The 23,764-nt window shown below is 23.0% G+C and overlaps 7 protein-coding genes across 7 annotated transcripts; 3 read left to right on the top strand and 4 right to left on the bottom strand.

Annotated features, from left to right (window-relative positions):
- Positions 1-1,617: 1,617 nt before the first annotated feature.
- PBANKA_1107800 (longevity-assurance (LAG1) protein, putative) lies at positions 1,618-3,011 on the top strand (the record flags this gene model as incomplete). Its single annotated transcript, XM_034565606.1, has 4 exons — positions 1,618-1,943; positions 2,069-2,238; positions 2,324-2,561; positions 2,672-3,011. The coding sequence occupies 4 exons, from the start codon at positions 1,618-1,620 to the stop codon at positions 3,009-3,011; spliced, it is 1,074 nt and encodes a 357-aa protein (XP_034422287.1).
- Positions 3,012-3,320: 309 nt separating this feature from the next.
- Positions 3,321-8,282, bottom strand: PBANKA_1107700 (SET domain protein, putative; the record flags this gene model as incomplete). The annotated part of the gene is made up of 1 exon (XM_034565605.1): positions 3,321-8,282. The coding sequence occupies one exon, from the start codon at positions 8,280-8,282 to the stop codon at positions 3,321-3,323; it is 4,962 nt and encodes a 1,653-aa protein (XP_034422286.1).
- Positions 8,283-9,855: 1,573 nt separating this feature from the next.
- PBANKA_1107600 (6-cysteine protein) lies at positions 9,856-10,917 on the top strand (the record flags this gene model as incomplete). Its single annotated transcript, XM_034565604.1, has 1 exon — positions 9,856-10,917. The coding sequence occupies one exon, from the start codon at positions 9,856-9,858 to the stop codon at positions 10,915-10,917; it is 1,062 nt and encodes a 353-aa protein (XP_034422285.1).
- A 256-nt stretch (positions 10,918-11,173) lies between these two features.
- PBANKA_1107500 (conserved Plasmodium protein, unknown function) lies at positions 11,174-11,730 on the bottom strand (the record flags this gene model as incomplete). Its single annotated transcript, XM_034565603.1, has 3 exons — positions 11,174-11,324; positions 11,419-11,577; positions 11,684-11,730. The coding sequence occupies 3 exons, from the start codon at positions 11,728-11,730 to the stop codon at positions 11,174-11,176; spliced, it is 357 nt and encodes a 118-aa protein (XP_034422284.1).
- Positions 11,731-12,666: 936 nt separating this feature from the next.
- PBANKA_1107400 (conserved protein, unknown function) lies at positions 12,667-15,825 on the bottom strand (the record flags this gene model as incomplete). Its single annotated transcript, XM_034565602.1, has 1 exon — positions 12,667-15,825. One exon carries the CDS (start codon positions 15,823-15,825, stop codon positions 12,667-12,669), a length of 3,159 nt encoding a protein of 1,052 aa, XP_034422283.1.
- Positions 15,826-19,223: 3,398 nt separating this feature from the next.
- PBANKA_1107300 (nuclear protein localization protein 4, putative) lies at positions 19,224-20,774 on the top strand (the record flags this gene model as incomplete). The annotated part of the gene is made up of 1 exon (XM_034565601.1): positions 19,224-20,774. One exon carries the CDS (start codon positions 19,224-19,226, stop codon positions 20,772-20,774), a length of 1,551 nt encoding a protein of 516 aa, XP_034422282.1.
- A 914-nt stretch (positions 20,775-21,688) lies between these two features.
- PBANKA_1107200 (protein CAF40, putative) lies at positions 21,689-23,722 on the bottom strand (the record flags this gene model as incomplete). Its single annotated transcript, XM_034565600.1, has 1 exon — positions 21,689-23,722. The coding sequence occupies one exon, from the start codon at positions 23,720-23,722 to the stop codon at positions 21,689-21,691; it is 2,034 nt and encodes a 677-aa protein (XP_034422281.1).
- Positions 23,723-23,764: the final 42 nt, after the last annotated feature.

Here is a 23,764-nt window from a genome sequence, read left to right as displayed (position 1 = left end):
AAATGAAATAAAAAAAATTGTAATACAAATCCGGGTGTTATGCAATAATATAATTTTTTAATAAAAAAAATAAGCAAATATATTCATACTTATAGCGATTTTTAATTTTGTTTGTGAAACTTATTAAAAAATTATTTCTTTAAATTATGTATTTTTTTAAAGAAAATGTCTACAAAAACAAACATATTAATAATTATATGTATTTATTAATTTTATTTAAGTTAAAAAAAATTAACTTATGGATATATAATAAGCTAGTTAGACATTTAATGATAAACATATTTTTATTTTTTCTCATTTTTTAGCTTTCTATGGTTTTACAATTTAGTTTTTTTTTGTTACCCATTATAATGAGAAAAATAAAATACTTTTCATAAGTTATTTTTATGTATATATTTTATAAGAAAGTTTGTATATTTTTAGTAAATTATTTCTCGAAAAACAATAAAATATTTACAGACTTATTTTTACATATATGATTAAATGAATAGTAAAATACAAGAGCATATATTATGAGAATTATAAAGATACTATTAGGAATGTATAAAAAAAAATGTTAACTTGAAAAACAGCTTATTTTCATTTATAATTATAGATATGGTTAGTTAAAAATGGATTTTATTTGTAATAAACATTTTTGATCTATTCAAAAGATGTCTTAAGTTTATTTTTTTTAATTTGAAAAAAAAATATATAAGGATTTGACATTTTGATATACAATGATGTTTTGTATGTTGATGGAATAAATTAAAAAAAATAAAACCACAAAAATTTTTACATATATATTTCTCGGAAAAAAGAAAATTGTGAAAAATATGATCAACAATAGAAACTAATAACTATGCAGCATTTGTTTCCCTTTTTATTAATGCACATAATAGCAGAATTAAATTATAATTTCGTTTTGTTTTGTTTTTATCTCTTTTTTTATTTATTGCGTATATACTTTGTGACTACTATATGTTGATTATTCTAATATTAAGGTGTTTATTATAAAAGATCGCAGCGTTTATAAAAAATTATATAAACATATCTATATACTATAAAATGGATTTATTATTTCAAAACTTTGTGCATTTGTATTCATTAAAACTATTGTGTAATAAGCTGTAATATTTATTATAAACGAATGTGTTTGAAAGTTAAAACTTGTTATATATATTATTGTCAATTTTGTATAATATAAAAAATATAATTCAGTATAATTCAATATAATTTATTTATTTTATGACATTATGAAAAAATAAAAATCATGGCTATGATTTTCAAAGTTTCCTAAATATGCATATCATAAATTAAAACGCTTATTTGCTTGCATACATATCCGACCCATTTTGTAAAAAAATAGTTTGAATTATTTATTTTTTTTATCAAAATATAACAGCATATAAATTAACCATATCCTTAAAATAATATAATTTTGTATTTCACTATTTTTATTCTATAATTTTGTTTTCTTTATAATAAACTTTTTTTTAATTAAAAAAAAAATATATCAAAGGAAAAAAAAATTTATTTGGCTATAATTATGTGTTGGTGTATTATAGCCTTTTGTCTTACATAATTTATGCTTTCATTTTGTTCATTTTTTTTATTTTTTTCATTTGTATATTAAGAATGAAACTTGATACAATTTTCAAAATATTATTATTAATTACAATAATATTTACAATTCAGGAAATATGGCCCTTATATGAATTGATAAAAAAAATACGTAATGGAAACATTTTATTTTTTATCAAAGAAGAATTTCATAGATTGTATGCATTTTTTTGTTTATATAATTTAAAAGAAGACATTAAGATATTTTCTACAAATACAAATGTTTCCCCAAAACCCCGGTATTTTGTTTTTTTTGTATTAAGTGGGTGTGTAACATTTATAGTAAAATTGATATTAAATAAAATTTCTACTTTGATTGGAGAATGTCTTATTCCGAAGAGGTATGCTGCAACACATATAAAATAATTCATTCCTTTTATTTACATGTACATATAATATATATATAGTTCATACTTTCCATTTCTTGTATTTATTTTTTTATTTTACTTGGTTTTTTGTAACAAAGAAAATGGAGCCCTTATATTCGACGAATTAAACTTGGAAGGTTTAACGTCATGTTTTTTAATTTGATATATTTTTCTCTAATAAGTGTATTTGGATTTATTTCTCTGAAAGATCAAATATATTTTCCAGCAGAAATGGGAGGGCAAGGAAAAACAAGTGCCTATTTTGTAGGTTAAATTTAAAAATAAATTATAACTATAATATATATAAAAATAAAACAAATGAATTTCAAACCATATATATTTTTTTTTTTTAGAATATCCAAATCAAAAAACATCAAACTTAATTCATATATACTACTTTTTGAATGGTGGATATTTATTAACATCTGTATATTCATTATTAAAGTCTGAAAAATTACCAGATTTTTATGAAAATTTTTTGCAACACTTTTGTGCAATGATATTAGTTTATTTTTCATATGGTCATAACCTCATAAGAGTTGGAGCCATTATTATGTTATGCCATGATATATGTGAGATATTTTCTTCAGCGTAAGCACAAAAATTATTTAAAAAATAAAAAGAATATATTACATGCACGTCTTACTTATGTAACTTTTTCTATCTGTTTCATTCCCGTTGTTTTTATCTTTCTTTTATAGGTGCCGAGTATTTGTTGATACAAGGTACAAATTTATAACCGTTTCATCATTTTGCATTTTATTTTTGAGTTGGGGATATTTACGATTATACATATTTGCAAAAAATTGTATTTTGCCAATTCACAAAAATTATAATGTATTCAGCTCACTAATTCGTGTCGAAACATTCATATGGATCACTTTTTTATTACTTGTTATTTTATTAATGAATTCTTATTGGTTTGTATTGATGGCAAAAATGTTTATCCACTTTGTCACAAGTGGAAAAACTGAAGACATTCTAACAAGAGTTACAGAAATTGAAGAAAAGGAGAAAACAATCGAAATGAAAAATAAATAAGACAATTTCAAGAAGAAAATAAAAAAAACTTGGAAAAACTTCGAATATAACACAAATTTGCACTTTTTTTTGTGTGCATACTTGTAACTATTCTTTGAAATTTTTTATTTTGTTTTTTATTATTTATAATTTTTTTTTAAACAAATAAAGAAACAAAAAAAATTTATATTTTCTTTAAGAAAAAAATTGCACAAAAAATAACAAATAAGTATGATAATATTTTAATATGCTAATTAGTTTTAAATATCAATTAAAAAACGTGAAAATATGAATATATGAAAGAACTTTCAAATTTATTAATTACAACCACTAGCTTTTATTCTTTATTAAAGGCGGTTTAATTTTCTTAAGAAATACTTTTTTTGAAACCTTTGGTTTCGCGTCATTTTTTTTTTCATTTTCGCCTGACTTGTTCATAATTAGTGATGTTTTTTTTAAAATTGCCTCATTTTTGTTTGTAGTTTCTTTCGATTGTTCCTCGCTATTTTTAGATTTTTTTTCAATTTCTTTTAATTGTATTGTAGAATTATTTGGATCCTTAATGCATATGAAATTTTTATAAATCGAAGTCAAAACAGATGTATCTGTCCGAAGAATAGACAAGAGTATATTGATTAATGAAGTTATGAGAGACCATCCTTGAAAAACAATATTTTTTTGGTTATCACTAAAAGATGACATTCTTAAATCTGAAACACCTAATATTTCTATTCTTCTTTCACATAATTTTTTCCAAATAGCCTTTAACAATTCAAAAGGGTTGTAACCATTAGAATTTTTAATTTCATATAAATAAATAGGACAATGTATCATTAAATATTTTATTATAATAATAGCTTTTTTTATTCTGTGCAATAATTTAAAAGGTAAAAGAAAAAAATCATGAGATAACTGTTCAATAATAGGAATATTTGAAATTGTATGATTAATATTTAAATAAGTTGATGTTTGTGTTAAATATTTCGAAGAAGTTAATTCACTAAATCCGTGGCTAACAACTGTAGCTGTATCATCCATATCTAATTTGTTTTTATAAAAAATTTTATGAGTTTTTAATATACCATATACTAAACAATGTAATATTGTGTTATTATTATTTCTAGCAATACTATTACTAATGGAATAATTATTTATAGCTTTATTATTTGGAGTATCAATATCTACACCATTTACAACTACACTTGCATTGTGTTCAATTAAAGTTTTTATCACATTAAAATGTAATTGATAAGTTGCTAACATCAGTGGCGTTTCTCCGTTTGTGTTTACAGAATTTACATCAGTTTTAAATTCAATTAATGTTTTAACAATTTCATTATGACCACTAAATGCACTCATATGTAACGGCGTATTACCTTCTCCATTCAATAGCATCACAGGAACTCCACTTATTAAAAGTTGTTTAGCTAACTCTCTTTTTCCCCTTATACATGCATAATGTAACGCATTATTAAAGCCTAACAGCTTATGTGAAACTGATTGTATTAGCAATTTTTCACAAAAATAATTATTCATTTTATTATTTAACACATATTCTGAGGTTTCAGAAGTAGATTCTATATCTATATTATATTCATCATAATAATGTTTTTCAAAACCGTTTTGACTATTTATGCTAGAATTTTTATCAAATGTTGAACTATTACTACTTCCGCTATATTCATTTATCTCATTTTTAAATTTTTTTTCAGAATTTTGTTTCTTTTTTTTCCCATTTATACTCAATTCATCAATATTTTCGAGACTCTTCAAAGACCTATTGAATTTACTATTATTATTAATATTATTATTATCACTATCATCATTGTTTCTATGTGATTTGCTGTTGTTCAAATCGCCAATATTTTCCTCTTCAGACAAATTTGTTAAAACTTTATTACCGTTATAACTTAGATTTTTCATTTTCTTTTTTCGAGCACTTTTTCGTCTATATATGTCGTTGCTACGTCTATTGATATCTGAACTCGCATCTTCATGATTCTTTATTACTCTCAAATGATTATATTTATTGTGATATTCATCAATTTTTATCGAACTAACATCACTTTCACTTTCCTTATCGCTACTGCTAGTATTACTTGCTTCGCTTTTGGATATAAAATTATATGCTTGGTTGGCCATAATTTTTTTGTTAAATTTTAGGTTCCTTTTATATATTTTTTTTTTTTTTTTTTGAACATTATACAAATGACTTATAAATAAAATTAGAATATTTTTCTGACGGTTATCCATATCCTTGCTTTTTTCTCCATATACAAATTCGTCATCCAGTAGTAGATCAAATGGAACTGGATTTTCTATATTGTTTTTAAAATTATATGGATTCATGTAATTATGTTTTTTTTCAAAATTCTGATTATATGGATCATTAGAAGCAGTATTTATGTCCCCAAAATAATCCTTTTCAAAAAGTTCTAATTCAACATGTTGTAATTCTATTTCTTTTAGTAACGTGTAATAATAATTTGAGTGATATGCATCTTGTTCGTCTGGTAAATAGGAGCTAGCCATGTGCAAAAGTGCATTAATATTTAATTCATTTTTAAAAAAAAGAGAATAATTTAATTTTAATAATACTTTAACAAGATTGACATTCCCAAAGGCAGATGCTAAACATAATGCATTTAAACCATTTCCTAAATAGTAAATATTTTTAAAAGATTTAAATATATTAACAAAGTATTTATTTTCCTCAAAATTTATATCCATACATTGACAAGCCATATATATTGGATAAAACGGATCATTTTTCGCAACCTGTTTAATCTGTTTAAATGATTCATTTTTGTTACGTGTAACTTTACGATAAAAATCAGAAAATTCATCTTTTCTGTTTATATGAAGTTCTATATCCATATGAGGAGTAAATTTATTCATAGATATACTGTATGTCCTTAATTTTTGTAAAAGTAAAATAGTTAATGTTGATTTATATCCTGTAATAGTATATGAGTTCCATATAGATGCATACATAGGATCAAAAATGAATTTGCTAGACCATCCAAAACCTTTATTATATAATTTTGAAATATTAGAACAGTTAAATGTGTAATGCGCCAAGCATGCATATAAATGAATTTTTTCTAATGAACACGGAGGTAATACATTATCTGCTGCTATAATTGCTTTTCTAAAAAAAATTAAAGAATCAAAAACTTGTTTATTTGGATCATGTCTTAATAGTCCTGCTAATAATACATTAACATTAAATATTATATAATGATTTGGATGAAAAATATTAAAAAATTCGTTGGAAAGTTTTAGTAGTTGATTTCTAGCCGTAATTACATTTCCTTTAATATAATTATTTTCTGCTTCATTATATAACAAATATATTTTGTTCTCTAATTTAACACATTTTTTATTACCCTTTAGTGATAAATTTCCACAATTTGAGCATATCCATCTTTCAATTTCTTTTTCTAAATTGGAACATATTTTTTTTTTTTTCTCTTCATTTAAATAGTGTGTGTGTGAATTTTTACTACTTGATTGTCCTATCGATTTTTTATTTATTTCGGAACTATTTTTCATATCTTTTGCTTTATTTTGAGATATATTTTTACCATTTTTGTTATCATATGCTGAATTACTACCATTTATATTTCCTTCACTTTGTTTAGAAAATTTTAAAAAGGAATTAAGACTTATATTTTTTTGAAATATCATATTTTCTTCATTATGTATAATATCTAATTCATTAGGATTTTCACTATCGTTTGATATAGTATTATTCATTTCTTGATCATACCAATGAAGTTTTAATGCTTCAACTAATGCTTCTGTTTTTATAGGATAGATGTATCCAATTACACATTTAGGGCATTTCATGCTTCTTAAATGTAGATTATTTTCTGTTGGGTCTGAGCATCTAATACAATCACAGGCAAAAACCCTTGGTATGCCTTTAAAACTTTTTCTAATTTTAAGAGGTAAATATTGATCAGGTAATATATTAATGCATAATTTCCCACCTTCAGGTATTTTACAAATTGCTCGAATAGTTAACATCCCATTTTCATCATAGTAGTAGCTACAAGTTGGTATACAACTATGATGTAATTTTGATAAAATTGGTGAATAAACCAAACCAAACGTTATTTCAGGATTTATATTTTGTAAAATTGACGATGGTGAATAATATTTTATAAATGGAGAATATTGCCATATAATTAACATGAACTCAACGAGTTCATTTTGCTTTAGATATAAATAAAATGAAGATGGGAATTCTAGTACTATTCTATTTGCTAAAATATTAAATGATTTAAATATATTTTTTTGATTTTCTTTAACTACATTATAATATGAATAAACACTAAATATATCATTTAATATATTATATTTTCTATTATTATAATTTCTTTCAATTCTTGTTTTTATTAAAACTCTAAATATATGGAGTACTGTATAATACATTATTCCTGATTCTTTAGAGGCTGCATAAATTATTGGTAATATCGAACATTCAATTTCATGAACCTTTATATTATTTATTAAGCATTTCCAATTACAAAAAATATATGGACAATCATGTGGGTTTATTGGGCATGCATAACTTTTCTCACTAACATTTCTTTCCTTTAAGCAATGGTAGCATGTTGAATATGTATAGTTATTTGAAAAAACATGTTGTGTTAACATATAAGGTTTTTCTTGAAATATTATTTCTCCAGGTTCAACATTATGCTTAGCCAAAGCAATATAATGCTTTCCTTGTTTAACTATATGTATTTTATTGTTGAATATGTCTTCACTTAACACAGGTTCGGTAGTATTGTCGTTCATATAATGATGTGGACCATTTTGTCCATACATAGCTATCGTTTCATTATTTAGGCTGTTTATTATATGTTGTCTATCTCTATATAATCCCATTTTTTCAGGGTAAGATATCTGACTTTTATATATTGCTGGAATTTTACATATTTTTGAAACTAATTTTTCTTCACATTTTTTCATTAATTCAATAAATTTTTTGTTGTCTTTATCCAAATATATTACAGCATATAACAAATTTAATGCACTCTTATAATTTTTTATTTGAATATAAAAATTTATAAATCTTTCATATGATTCTATCGACTTTGGGTATTTGTGAATATAACTATATATTAAAGATGAGATTATTTCATTCTTCTTATCTTCATATAGCTTTGGAATTTCGTTAACGATTTCTAGCAGTTCATTTTTTTGGTTTATATTCATATTTTCCCTATTATATTTTTGTTCATGTTTTTGTTTATCATTATAAGGGATATCATGGTGCATTTTGTTTTGGCAAGCGAAGACTGAACAGTTTCGAGTTGTTTTGCTTAATCATACAATGTGCTTGCACACATGTATTGGGGCTATTATTTTGCATTTGTAGTAGTTGCCCATATATATGCATACATATTGGCGATATTAGCTAAAGGCGCGTATTTTATCCAACTATTAATTTCGAAATGCTGTTCGTCCGAGTAAACAAAAATAAATAATAATTAATCACTATAATATTTGAAGAAATGCAACTAAATAGACAAAACAATTTTCATATTTTACGAGTTATAAAAATGCATGTGTATATCTTGATCAAATAATAATATAAGTGCATGCGCATATTAGTTGTGCGAAAAAAACTTAAATCAATATAAAGTGTTACATACAATAGTTGCTCGTATGCATATTACATATTTATACGATTTAATTTTTCCCCTTTTTATATAATATTTACAACTAGTTTATTTTTACATATTTTAAAACATATGGAACAAAAAAAAAATCTAGCTATTTATGCAAGATTTATACGATATTATAAAAAAAAAATCTAGCTATTTATGCAAGATTTATACGATATTATAAAAAAAAAAACTAGCTATTTATGCAAGATTTATACGATATTATAAAAAAAAATCTAGCTATTTATGCAAGATTTATACGATATTATAAAAAAAAAATGCATTAGCTATCTCATTTGGGCATGCACACATTTTTTTTATGGGAGAAAATTTGAAGAAACATTAAAATGAAGATTATTGGTAAATTGTAATTCTTAAATTAGTATAAAATTTTTGATATTAATATTATATATATATATATATATATATATATATATATATATATGATGTAATAAACAATGTCTTTAAAAAGATAATATTTGTAAAATGAGTGTGTGGTGTTAATTTAATATTTAGTTCATTGTATGTTTTTATGAAAAAAATAAAAATGGTGTTAAAGATTTTCTTTTTAAAGAATACTTTAAATAAACATCAAATTAAAAAAATAGTTTCGATATCTTATCATATGTATGCTTTGTTTTTTGTGTATTTATACTTATTGATAAAAAATAATGGTACGCAATGTGTGAATTTCCGTTTATGCTGATTTATTTCATATATTAATTTGTTTTACTTATATATTTCTTTGAAATTATTTTTACATTGGCTTAAATTAATTAAGAATTTTTACACATTTTCTGGATTTTTCTCATTTTTTACATTTTTAACATTTTTTTCTTTTGAAATATTTGAAAGCATTGACTTTTTTTTTGTAAATGCTTTAAATAAAAATTTCGTTACAAAATGCATACCCCAAATTTTCATTTGCGCTTTAATTTTTGCAAAATTTAAAAATATATCCTTCATTTTGTTAAATTTTAGTGAACACATTTATTGCATTTTAATTTGTCTCGATCCACTTTAATCGCGATCTTTTATTTTTCTGTTCATTCTCCTAAGCAACCATATTTTTTTCACATTTTTATATTTTTTCCAAAAACAAATAGAGTGTATTTAATATATATCCATATAAATATAAATAATTATTTGTACTGATTTGCTGGCATGCATAAAATTTAGTGAAGATGAGCAAGATGATTCATGTAAAAAATATAATAACAAGTATATTAGTAATTGTGATACTTTGCTTAAATGGAATTACAAGCAAAAAATCAGTTGATTTAGCCAATTTAGTGAAAAATATTATTACATTAAATGCATCACCAGGGGAAACAGTCGAATTTACATGTCCTTATACAAATAAGGAACTAGAAGGAATAAATCAACAAGAACAAGATAATTTTAATGAAAACTTAATATGTTTTGAATATATATCAGTAATGAATACTATATATAGAATACAAGATTATGTTCGTGGTGCGTATAATATAAAAAGCATTTCAGAAAATAATGTTCATAAATCTGAATTTACTATTCCACCTATTGTTGTACATAGTAGAAATTTTTCTTGTTATTGTTATATGGAAAAAGAAAATAAAGTTGTTAGAAAAGTATTAAAAGTATATATTCCAAGGCGTTCAAAAAAAGCATCAGGATGTGATTTTAATTATGACTACAGAACATCTGCAGCTATAACTATAGATGGTGCTGTAAACTATAGAGTAAACAAAGTATGTGATGCATATACAAAAAGTGGAGAAGATCTTGTATTATTATGTCCCCTTAATTATAGCATAAAACCTAACAACTGTTTTACTAATGTATATGTTAAAAATGAGGATATTGTTAATAATGAAAACGAATTAAATAATCATTATTATAATAAAGTATGGGATGAAAATAATTATAAAGTTGTTAACTCATCAACTCTTTTTAATAATGAACTGATTACACATGGAGATAAATCCTCTATATTTACAAAGTTGCCTGTGAATAATGATCAAAAATATTTTTCTTGTATATGTCAATCAGCTGATGGATCAGATGTTTTAATGATGAACGTTTATATGAACAAAGCTCAAAATAATAATGATTTTAAATATTCAAGAACATTTGTAAAAAATAATGAAGAAGTTTCAATTGCATCTTACTATAGATCAAGTAGAACAACTAGTAATGGTTTTGTTTTTATTTTTAGTAAAATATTTATTTTTATTTTTTTAGTAAATTATTACATTTTCTTTTAAAAATAACACCACAAAAACTTTCTTTTATGCATTGATATATCTATATAATTATTTGATATATCAATATGTATATATTATTTAATGTTTTCTTAATAAATTGGTAATATACAAAAACATAATATGAAATAAGAAATGCTTTTATTTAGAAAAAAAAATAAGAATAATTTTCTTTGTGCATATGTTGTATTATATATATAAACATGTATATAATTATAAATTAGTTATTAATTGTAAAAAGGGAGTAATTCCACAAATATCAGTGTTTCGTTTCTTCGCATATGTTTAAAGAGATGCTTGGTATGGTTGTTAAATTTGTTAATAAATTTGAAATTTTAAAAAGTTTTAGGTTAAATTCGTATTTTTGTGTATTGTTTGGTTGTATTATGTAGAGAAAAAGGTTCAAAAATCTACAAAAAAAGTGTATTTACAAAATAGACTATAATATGTATGTGTGGATAAGTGTGCAAATAAATCGAAGTATATAAATAATAAAAGTTTTACCGTATGTTTGTTTTCAAAACAAAAAAGTTACTGGCATTGGCAAACTTCAATAATTTGTAATCCACTTTTAGTAGCATTGATAATCCGAATAAATCCAGGATAATATGTTTAAATGCTAATTTCACATGATTTACAGCATTTATATCTGATATATTTTCGCTACAAAAAAAAATAATGAAGAATAACATATGTTATACAAAATAGCCAAGTAGTGTAGTAAATAAAACGTTTTTTTTTCTTCTTTATTTTTTGTTAATATGCTTACATTTTAATTAACATAAATATTTCTTCTGTTTTTACAATACGTTTCATTTCTCTATATATTCTTAATACATGAACAAAAAAGGAAGTATATATTCATTTCTTATACTAAAAAAAATTGTAAATATATACTTAGGATTTGTAAATTAATACTTTTAGTTGTTTGCAAAAATTATTTTAATAATATTTGATGAAATATTATTTGAAAATTTAGAAATTCATACAATAAATTCTTAGAATAATAAAAAATTCTAATCCATATGTATATGTATGGTGCATATATTTATGACAATTTGTGAGGGTGAAAAAAAAAAAATACATAATTTTTTTTATAATTTTGGCTAGCTGAAAATTGTTTTATAAATATGCTATTACTTTTTCATAAATGAATGATATATATTAAATGATAAAAATAAATAAGCTAATTTTTCATAAAATGTACAAAGAGAATTTAAGATAGGAAAGATGATTATTTTCGTTAAAAGATAAAATAATAGTGATAAAATTCAAGGTAATAATTTCCAGCTATAAAATTAAATTGCGTTGTCAAGAGGCACAAAACTATATTTTTTTACGTCAAAATATGTTTCCCATTTCGTTTTTCCCAAATTTATTATTTTTTATCAATGAAAACAGAATTTACATGACCAGTTAACCCCAGTCTTTTTTGGTATAGATATGTGTTGCGTATTTCAGGAAGAAGGCATACTTTATTTTAATTTTTATTTTTATTTTCGATTGATTTAAAAGATAAAACTTGCATACGCATATATCGGTATACTCACGCATACAAGCAGATATAAGTTTTGTTTATGTTTTATGTACACACAAATAGTAAAATTAATGGAAAATACAAAAAAATGATGGATACAATAAAGCGCATGCATTTTATACAATACGCCTGTGAAAAATAAGCAAAAACATATATGTATGTACACATGTATTATATATACATGTTTTTTACTAGTCAAGGAATATAAAATATGTTTAACTGGTAGAATGCAATTTTCTTTCTGAGATTTCCTTCATACGATATGATATAATTTTCTTTGTTTTATTAACTGTCTCTGCATTATATTTATCAAGTTCATCAATTGCATCACTTAATAAGATGTCTTTGATTAAGTCTTCCCATTTAGATGAACTAGAAGGTGTTCGGCTTTTTTCTAAATCTAAAACTGCTTGAACAAGAACTCGAGTTAAGCCTTTTTTATCTATCAAATTATATGCATAGGCTTTTGTGGCAGCTCCAATATAAGTTCGAAAAAAGAATACAGGAACCGATTTAATAAAATAATCATTTGGTAATAATGTTTCATCATCTTTTCCTTTTACATGATGTAAAAAAACAGCTTTCATTCTTTGTGGAAAAGTTTTAATCATCATTTCACCAGCTTGTTTATCCATATCACCTGTATCTCCAATCCATATATATCGAACAAGGGAATTTTGATGTACAACATGTTTATGTAATTGTTTAAAATTAATAAATTTTTTTTCTCCTCTGGTTTCATTCCATACCCATTCTTTTAAAGTAGAATATAAAGTTTTATTATCACAATCAATACCCCAATTTTTAATTCCTCTTCTTTCTGCTACTTCATTAAATTTTATATTTAAAAATGAATTTTCAGTTATTGGGACTTGGGGTATTCGAGCAGTTAAAACAGATAATAACAAAGGTTTACATTCTGGTGGTAATTTATTCATTGCTAATTCAAATATGAATTGAAAAGAACCTGGATATGTTTCCCCTCTATGATATTGTGCATCCACACCACCTAATGCATAATTAAAAAGTTTATAACCACCACTTGATCTAATAGTATCATCTATATCGATAATTACTTGTGTTGCTCCCCATTTTAATTTATCATTTTTGCAATCAATTATTCTTCTTTTTATTTTATTATCATTAACAAGTGATGTTGTATATTTTTCAGTTTCACCTGTTGCATCTACTTGTTCATCTTTACAAATAGATGTATTATTCGTTTTATTATTAATTTGAAGAATATTTATATCTGTTGAATTTGTCATAAATTTTTTTTCAATACTACTTTTGTTATGAATATTTAAAATAATATTTTTATCGGTTTTATTTCCAACTCTCAATAAATTTCTTATTATATTTCCACCTTTACTAGTTAATCGATTAACTGGGCCGCTAATTACCTCAGTTTCTTTATTTTCATTTTCAATGTTTTTAATAAATTCATAATTATTTTTTTCTAAATTTTGAAAATTATTCATATTTTTAATTTGATCAATGCTTAATGGCCTTTGTGATATTGTTTTAAAATTATTTTCATATAAATCAACAACTCCTGTTGTGTGAACCCTTTCTACATGATTGTTAACTTCAACAACAGGAGAAGATTCTATTGGATTTTTAATTTCTTCATTATTATTATTTTGTTTTTTTTTATCATGTTCTATTAATTCTATTATTTCTTTATTTATTTCGGTATTCTTATTCCCTTCTTTTATTCCAAATGATTCCCTTGCTTGGTTTATAAAACTACGGATAGTATTGTCTTTAAAAAATTCATTTCTATTATTCATTTTCATTTTTGATTCATTTCTGGTAGACATATCTGAAATACTGCCATACAAATTCAGACTATTTTCTTCATTCCTATTAGCAGGAGTTAAAGAAAAATGTTCATCAGTTATTAAATTTTTAAAATTTTTTTCAAATGCAACAGTTTCTGAAATTATGTCATTTTTAATATTATCATCTACTAGATCTTTTCCATTTTTCACTTCTCCCTCTTTTTTTTCTGATATTTCAATTCCCTTACGATTTAATATTTCAGGAGAATAATCAAACATGGAATCACTGATATCTTCTATATTATTAGTGCTATGAAATTTTTTATTTGAAAAATGTTCAAAAGTATATATATCATTTGATGATTGCCTTCGTGGCATAACATTATTAGAATGGTATTTTTTAAGAGAATGCTTTAAATCATTTCTTTTAATTTTATGTTTATCTAATATTTGCAATTTGTTTGACTCTGGCTTATTATCACCGTCCATTTCAGTTATCATTTCATTTTTTGAATTCATTTTTTTTTTATCAACAATTTCCGTCATTTTTCTAATAACTTCATCCATATAATTTGTTGTCTCGTTGTTTGGAGTTAAACTTTCAGGCTTTAGATAATTCAACTTTTGAGAAATATTTTCTTTTTTATTCAAATTGTTATTTTGTAGTGCATTGGCACTTTGATTGCTCAGACGGGTAGGATGATCGGCAATCTTCTCGTCATTGCCATTCTGGTTATAATTTTTTCCATTTTCTTTTTTTATGTTAGAAAATGGAATTGTTATATTTGTAATATCTTTGAAATCGGAAGTGCAGGTTTGGGTTAGAATATTTCCCCCCTCTCCTTTTTTCTTAAATTGGAAAATATCACGAGTTTTATTTTTTTTTAAAACATTTTGAAGATCTATATCACTTGAGTCCATGATATCTGGATCACTATTTACTTTATAAAATTTATTATTATCATTATTATTATCAATAACAAGATTGTTTTGCTCATTTTTGCCACAATTTGTGTATGTTTGTTTTAGATCAAGTTGTTCATTTTTCCCACTATTTTTTTCATCCTTTTCGTGAGTGTCATTTATTAAGTCAACAGTATGTTCACGAAAATTGTTTGCACATTTTTTATGGAAATCTTCGTCATATTCGATATGTTCAATGCATTCGTTAAAAGGTGCAAGTGTCTGGTTTGAATCATTTTCGAGAATTTTATCTAAATTCAACAATTTATCATTTTTTTCATTTCGTTTCATTCCTATTACCATTTGACGAAAATCATCCTCACTATTAATAGAATTAAACTTATCTTCTTCGATATCATTATTTTCAAACCAATTAACATCTCGATTTTTTAAATTTTCATTATTTTGGTTATTCATAGTTTCATATATTTTATTACATACATTTTTTTCATCATCAATAAATGACTTTTTATTTATATCTATTGAAGAATAATGACTTAATTTATTTACATTTATATTATCGTTTTCTGAATTGCTTTCTATTGCTTTATCAGTTAATTTATTTATTTGGTCCATTTCAATGCATTCAAAAGCATGTTGATCCTTCTTTCTTATTTTTTTTATCATTGCTTTTGTGACTATTTTGCTATTCTATATTTATATATCGAAGGAATAAAACTAGGAAAGGAAATACCTCGACCATTTGTTTGCACTTTTATATTAGATTGTATGTATCGAGTATATATTTATTTTATTTTATTTTATTTCAAAGCATTATAGAATTTATACTTTGACAATGTACTGAATAAATTACAGTTATATATATATATATAAAAAAAACTCAAATCAACATAAAAAAATAGTTACAAAACAAACTAATGATAACATATATGCCTATAAGCATATATGGAACCATATATACATATATATATAAATGCATGCTAAACGTTTCCAGAATAAGCATTTGCATTATATACTCATCTATATATATACTTCTGTAGCACATGCATAAAATGCATATGTCTTGTGTATACAGTTAAGGGAAAAAAAAAATGTTAATAAAAAATTAAAATTAAAAAATAACGAAACTTGGTACAAAATAAAATTATTTTTAAATAAAGATGATGATGCAAAATGATTATATCTTAAGAATAAATATTAAAGTGCGTGTTATATTATTAAAGTAAATTTTTTTTAAATGTTAAGCATTATATATGTGCATATATTAAATTAAATTAAACTAAATACAAATAGAATTACCGCAGGCACTGACATATAAATTAAATGAATAGCATATACAATAATATACTATGTTATATATTTATTTAAAATATTTGGGAAATTTTAATTTTTTCCCATTTGCGTTTTTAATTTTAACATAAAAGTACTAATAAATTAAATCAAATGATTATTTTTTTAAATGAATGGCAAAATACATTTCCATAAATCTGGTGGCTTTCCCCCTTTCGTTTTTTTTTTTTTTTTTTTTTATTCCTAAATTACTATAATATAATAATTTTTCATAATTTGATGGAATCTGTTGATATAATTGGGATACATAAAATTTAAGAAAAATAAAAATATTATTTACAAAAATATATATATATAGTAATATATTTTTTTTTATGTGATGTAACTCTCTTAATATATATTATGTAAGGATTTTATTTTGTTAATTTTTAGATATTTAAAAAAAATCAAAGGATTTAAAATCGTTTATGAAATCCTATTTTTTTTTAATTAATTGAAAAAGGGAACCAAAATATATTTATAAAAAAAAATATTCATGAAATAATGTGCTTATAATATACTTATAGTGTATAAATTATAAAATTATATATAACTATAAATGCATTTACCATATAACAAAAATTTAACGAAAATGACATATTCAGCATACAAAATATTACATTATTTGCAATGATAGATACATCGATATTTGTTTTATAGATACTTGATAAAGAATTAAAAAAGTAAAAAAAAAAATTTACTTTTTTTTTTTATTTTACTTTATTTAATTGCTTTTATATGAATTTTTAGCATTTATTTTTCCTTTTTGCATTTAATAAATTTTGTAAATTCCGTAAAATTAAAAGAATTTGTAAAAGTATATACATATTTTTTTATTTTATTTTAATGCCATTCCTTTGGCCTTTTATTTTACCTCTTTTATTTTTTATGAATAGCATTTTTTTCGGCAAAATAAACCATGAAGGATATTTATATACTTTTTTATGTGTATAATATATATATCTATATATATATAAAATAAAGAAAAAGGTTGGGTAATGAAGAAAAAAATAAAAATTGTTAAAAAAAAGGTAATTAAGGGTATTTATAATTATATTCGAACAATAACTTTAAGTGCTCTCAATGCTAATTCCTTTCTATATGTATTATGTAGCCAGTTGTTTATAAAGCTGTTTTTGTGAATGTATAAAATTTTATATGATAAACGTATGTGCAAAAAGTTAAAAATTTTTTGAAATATTCATATATTGATTTAGTACATAATTCGTCTTCTATGAATTTCATTATGCACATGTTTTATATAACTAAAAATTCTTATGTTTGGAGATATAGGTTAATTTTTAAACAAATAATTGTTATATTATATGAAGATGGTATATATTTGAAAAATATAAGCATTAAAAAATATTCTATATATATATATATATATATATGCATACATTCTATGGAATGCCAATTTAAGAAAAAAGCTGTAACATTTACTATTTTCGCATGAACAGTTCATAAATATAATTATATAAAAAAAAATAGCTACCTTTGTTCCTACACTACAATGTTAATATGTATATATATGTGCTAATTAGGAAATGCGTATATATACTCCTTTATAAAAAATATTATATTTCTTTTTTCTCTCGTTTTTATGACTTAACACATGAATATGTGTGTGAAATTAAAAAAAATACCAAAGTAAGTATACACTTTCAAAAAAGGGGAATAATATGCACATGATATATGTACCTCATTTTTTATTTGTCTTAAAATTAGCAATTAAAAAACATGATTAAGTACAACAATAAAATACACCTTTAAGATAAATTAAATAATATTTGTACATAATAATTAATATAGTTTATAAAATTTGAGAAATTCTATTTTTTCTTGGAATAAAATCAATAGCTAGTAATGTATAAATAACACAAAATAATTAAACCTGCATTATGAGGATGGTATGGTCAGGAAAATCGTAAAATAAAAAATATTGAATTATAAAAATACCAAAATAAGGATATATATTCTAATTAAAATGGTGGAAAATAAAACACAAACCATAACTTCATCCATACTTATCATTCATTTTACACCATTGGAATGTTCATAAATTGCTAAGCGTATGATATGTATTTTATTTTGTTTTTTTGGTTTTTTTTAATTTTATAGTTTGATTTTTTTTAATTTAATACTAGTGTACTATTTAAGGGTTAATAAAAAAAAAAAAAATAATAATAAATATAATAATGCATGTGGGAAAAATAAGCATACTTGAATAGTAACATTGTGGTTAAGAGAAACAAAAAAAAATGGACATTTTATGTTTACTTATAAATTATTATTACAATTTTATGAATACATAAATAAGGTATATATATGACATAGATCTAAATGTGAGTTATCGATAAAAAGATAATATTCGTATCCTAAATTATTTTATGGAAAAAAAAATATAAGCATATATTTGATTGAAAAAATTAATTCATAGATTTTGTGCACTATACTATATAAATTATTACTACCGCAACTATTGCTGGTATTTCACTTTGTTATATTATTATTACTTTATTTTATTTTTTTTTATTTTATATATTTTTTTATATTTTTTTTGGTCTAGCTTTTTTTTTCATCCTTAATTTAAACAAATAAATAAACCCATACATATTATATGTATGCCTATGAAATGAATTTCTCATTTTTCTTAAGGAATTAAAAAAAAAAAAAAGTGAAATAAAGTATAAATAGTAATATAGATAAAAGCTGGTATTGCACGAAATCAAAAAATGAGCAAAATAATTGTGAGGTTGCGATGTGTGACAGGAATATATAGAATTGAAATCGAAAAAGATAAAAAAATAATTGATTTAAAAAATAAAATTAATGAGATTTTAAATGTACCAGTTGAAAAACAGCAAATATATTTATTTGGTTATTCAAATGAAGCTTTAAATAATGATTGGATAACTATTGATGAGTATAATATGAAAAATGGATGTATTATAGAATTAAAAAGTGAAATAAAACCTATATATAAAAAAAGTACAAATAATAGTAATTCTAACAATAAAAATCATGAAGAAAATTTAGAGAAAAAAAACATGACATATAACAACAATGTAGTAAAAGAATCTATTAATAATAATTATAATTCTAATGCAAATCAACTGAAAAATGAAAATGATAATAAATCTGGATATAATAAAAATTTTAATTATGGAGAAGATAAACTAAAAAAAGAAAATAATGAAAATAAAAAAAATGAACCAAATTTTAAATCGTTCGATTATTTTCTAAAATTAAGAGAATATAATACAACAGATTTACCATTAAATAATGAATATAAATCTGTATATTTAGTAAAAGGTCAATTAAATAAAATACCATTAAGTGTGACATTAAAGCATCAAGAATATAGACATGTAGATCATTTAGAATTAATGAATATTGAAGAAATAAAAAACTTTGTCAATTATTGGTGTTATGAAAATCATATGATTGAGCAAAGAGTTGGATGGATGTATGGATATTATAAAGAAGATAGTCATTATAATTTAGGAATAAGAGCTGTTTGTGAATGTATATATGAACCACCTCAATTTTGTGAAGGTGATAAAGTAAGACTATTACCTGATTATTTCATGAATAATGTAGATTTAATTGCAGAAAAATTAGGATTAGAAAAAATTGGAATTATTTTTACTCATTTGCCAAGAAAAGAGTATTTAACTTCAGAAGAATTAGTAAATATAGCCAAATTACAGTTATCTAATTTAAAAAAAAATACACATTATACTAATTATAGTATATCAAATTTTATTACATGTACAATATCACCAGACCCTTCATTAAATAATGAACCTATTACAAATGCTTTTATGGTATCTGATTTAGGAATGAGCTTGATAAGAGATAATTTAATTGATGAAATACAAGATGATCCATCACATATAAAATTAAGAACCCCAAATAAATATGAACTATTACCTCAAATTCTAGAAGGTGGAAAAGAAACTAATAAATTTGACACAGATTGGTTTATAATACGTGTTAATGATTCGGCACCCAAAATAGTACGTTCTATTTTTAAAAATTATCATTTTTCACGGGAAAATCGAAATAAACCTCAAACTGTTTATGATGTTAAAGAATATTTTTCAAGCAGTAAATTAAATAGAGGTGTTAATGGAAATTCACGATGCTCTGATTTTCATTTAATTATTTTTGCAGCAAAAGTTTTAGATATTGAAACAGCTTTAGTTTTATGTGATGCAATAGTAAACAATAAAGAAATCGACCCTATAATTGAAGAAATGCTTACCTCTATAGTAATATGATTTAATTTATTCATGCAATTTCCCAAGACATAGTTATGAATATATATATATATATATATATTCATTTATTCATGTACATATCTTTATGCAACTTATGTGTTCATTCACATTATATAATGATATTCATAATTTGGATGGCTACTAATAGTTATACTCCATGTTTTGTGTAAACCTTATATTTGTCTACTCCTTTTTTTTTATTTCATTTAATTTTACCATAACTACACAATGTGTTAAGTTAATGAACATATCACCATATGTGTATATAGCCATTCAGTTTCATTAATTTTTTAGCTAGCTGTACAGAAAAATTGTACATAATATTATATTGTAAGGCTATATATATGGCGAACCTAAATAACATACTATAGTTAAAATATGTACGTTACATATATTTTTTAATTTATATATTCATTTAAAATAATAGATATAACAACGAAAAAATAAATTACCTATTTTATAGTCTCGTATATTTGGGCAATTATATATACACACATAAATATGGATAATAAGTAAAACAATTCAAATATACTATATTACTTAATATTTGTGAAAAAAAAATATTTTTTGAATAAACATCCATATATTAAAATTGGAAATAAAAATAAACAAGAGGGTTGAAAAAAAAAAAATTGAGGCTCATCAAAATTACATTTGATACTCTTCATTTGATATTATATAAAGGAAAAGATTCAAGTATGTTTGAAAGTGAAAAAATATAAAATGACAACACATTGCACAAAAAAAATATGAAATAAAAAAAAAACGTAAACATAAATACATGCATACATCCAAAACAGTAATATTTCACTATATATGTAATAAAATCATTTTAATATAAATAAAATTTAAAGCAATTTTATATTTATTGTACGATGATATATATTTTTTTACAAATATTAATTAAAAAAATATTATTTACTATTGTTAGTAGCCACAGTAGTATCTACATTAGCAGAAGTAGAGGATGTGTTACTAGATGTATTTGTTGGAACTGTTTCTATCTCTGCATTGTTAGATGTATTAAAAACTTCAATATTATTATTACCAACATTAATTGAACTACTATTATTATTGCCTGACATGGCAATATTTTTTGTTATATTATCATTATTTGTAGAACTCGTTTTGGGGTTATTAATATTGGGTGTAGAAACATTTTGTGAATTTGTATTATGTTGATTATTATTTGAAAGCATAGTGGATGTTATATTGCTTGGTTCTGATTTTGAATGATTTGACTTATTAGCTACGTTAGAAATATTATTATTATTGTTATTATTATTATTATTATTAATATTGTTATTATTATTATTAATATTGTTATTGTTGTTATTATTAATATTGTTATTATTATTAATATTGTTATTATTATTAATATTGTTATTATTATTATTAATATTGTTATTATTATTAATATTGTTATTATTATTATTAATATTGTTATTCGAATTTGCACCGGCATTAGATGTATTATTTTGATCCTTATAATTATTGGGATTATTTTTATTTCCTGAATTATTATTTTTGATATTGTTATTATTTTCTTGAATTATAGTATCATTCATATTTTGTGGAATATTATTATAGTTATTTTTTGGTAACGTATTAATATGGTTATTTGGATTTACAGGGTGAGGGGTCGAGATAGTTTGTGGGGCGACATGATGAATATGAATATTATTTAGTGCATTAAGATGATTTGGAACATTTTGTGTTTGTTCAGCATTGTTAATATTATAAAGTAATTGAATTAACCATTTTTTTGTATATGGATCTTCTTTAAGACATGGAATAAAAGCTTTATTTATATGTTTCAAAGAATCGGGTAAACAACATTTTAATGCTTCTAAAGCTCTTGGATTTTCAGATAGTCTTAAATAACAACGAACTATATGTTTCAACAATCTTGATGATGGATTTTCAATTAATGCATTAACCATATTTGATAAAACTGTTGAAACAGCATAAAATCTTTCGGGTGTTGCGCATATATAATTTAATCCTAATTCATCTATTAAAATTTTTTGAACAATAAATGTAGCAACAGTTTTAGATAACTCACTTCCAGTTTCCATGATTCGTAAACATAAGGGTATAATTTCAGTTTGTAATAAAAAATTTATTACATCTGGATTATCGACTTTAACTAATGCACCAATAACCCCAAGAGACGTTAGACGTAAATATTCAAACGGTCTATTCTTTGATTCTGCATTTAAAAATGGATATAAAAATAGTGGGATATGTGCATTTAAAAAATGTTGTTTTGTTTCTGGATGTGAAGCAACACATTGTAACAAAGCCAATGAATTACAAACTCGATTTGATGAAGATGTTGTTAACAAAGGTGGCGATAATTGTGGATATATCGACACAATTTCTTGCAATAAGGTCGTTATAGTTCCAAAAGAATTCCATAATACTGGTGCAATGTCATTATATTTTTCCCTTTTTCGTGATAGTTCTAATAATGCACTTTCTCTTTTTTCAGAAAAACATAAATCAAATATTAATTGATATATTTTTTTTTTTTCTTCATCATCATTTGGTGCAACACGAATAGAAGATCCTGGATTTACATGAGCATTGTTAAAATTATTTGTCATTCCAATTTCTCCATTATTTACATTATTAATATTATTATTATTATTGTTATTATTATTCATTTTTGAATTGCTCATCCCAACATTGTTCCCCATATTATGGATGTTAATACCACTGACATTATAATTGTTAATTCCTTGCCCAACCATATTATTATTTGTATTTCCTTGTGTTGCTATATGGTGGATATTATTTGATGTTCCAATTGAAATATTTGGATTTGCAGAGTTTTGATTAACTCCTCCACGATTTTGAAACATAGCATTTCTATTACTCCCAATAGTAGAATTGTTTGTGTTGTTCATTTTATGGCTATTATTCAAACCATTGTCATTCATCATATTTTTAAAGTATCCAAAATGCTCCAAGTCAAATAAAAAAAT

The sequence above is a fragment of the Plasmodium berghei genome (assembly GCF_900002375.2).
Source record: "Plasmodium berghei ANKA genome assembly, chromosome: 11".
In the NCBI taxonomy this organism is placed as follows: domain Eukaryota; phylum Apicomplexa; class Aconoidasida; order Haemosporida; family Plasmodiidae; genus Plasmodium; species Plasmodium berghei.
Note: the sequence above shows the minus strand (reverse complement) of the source record. Positions and strands in the feature narration are given on the sequence as shown.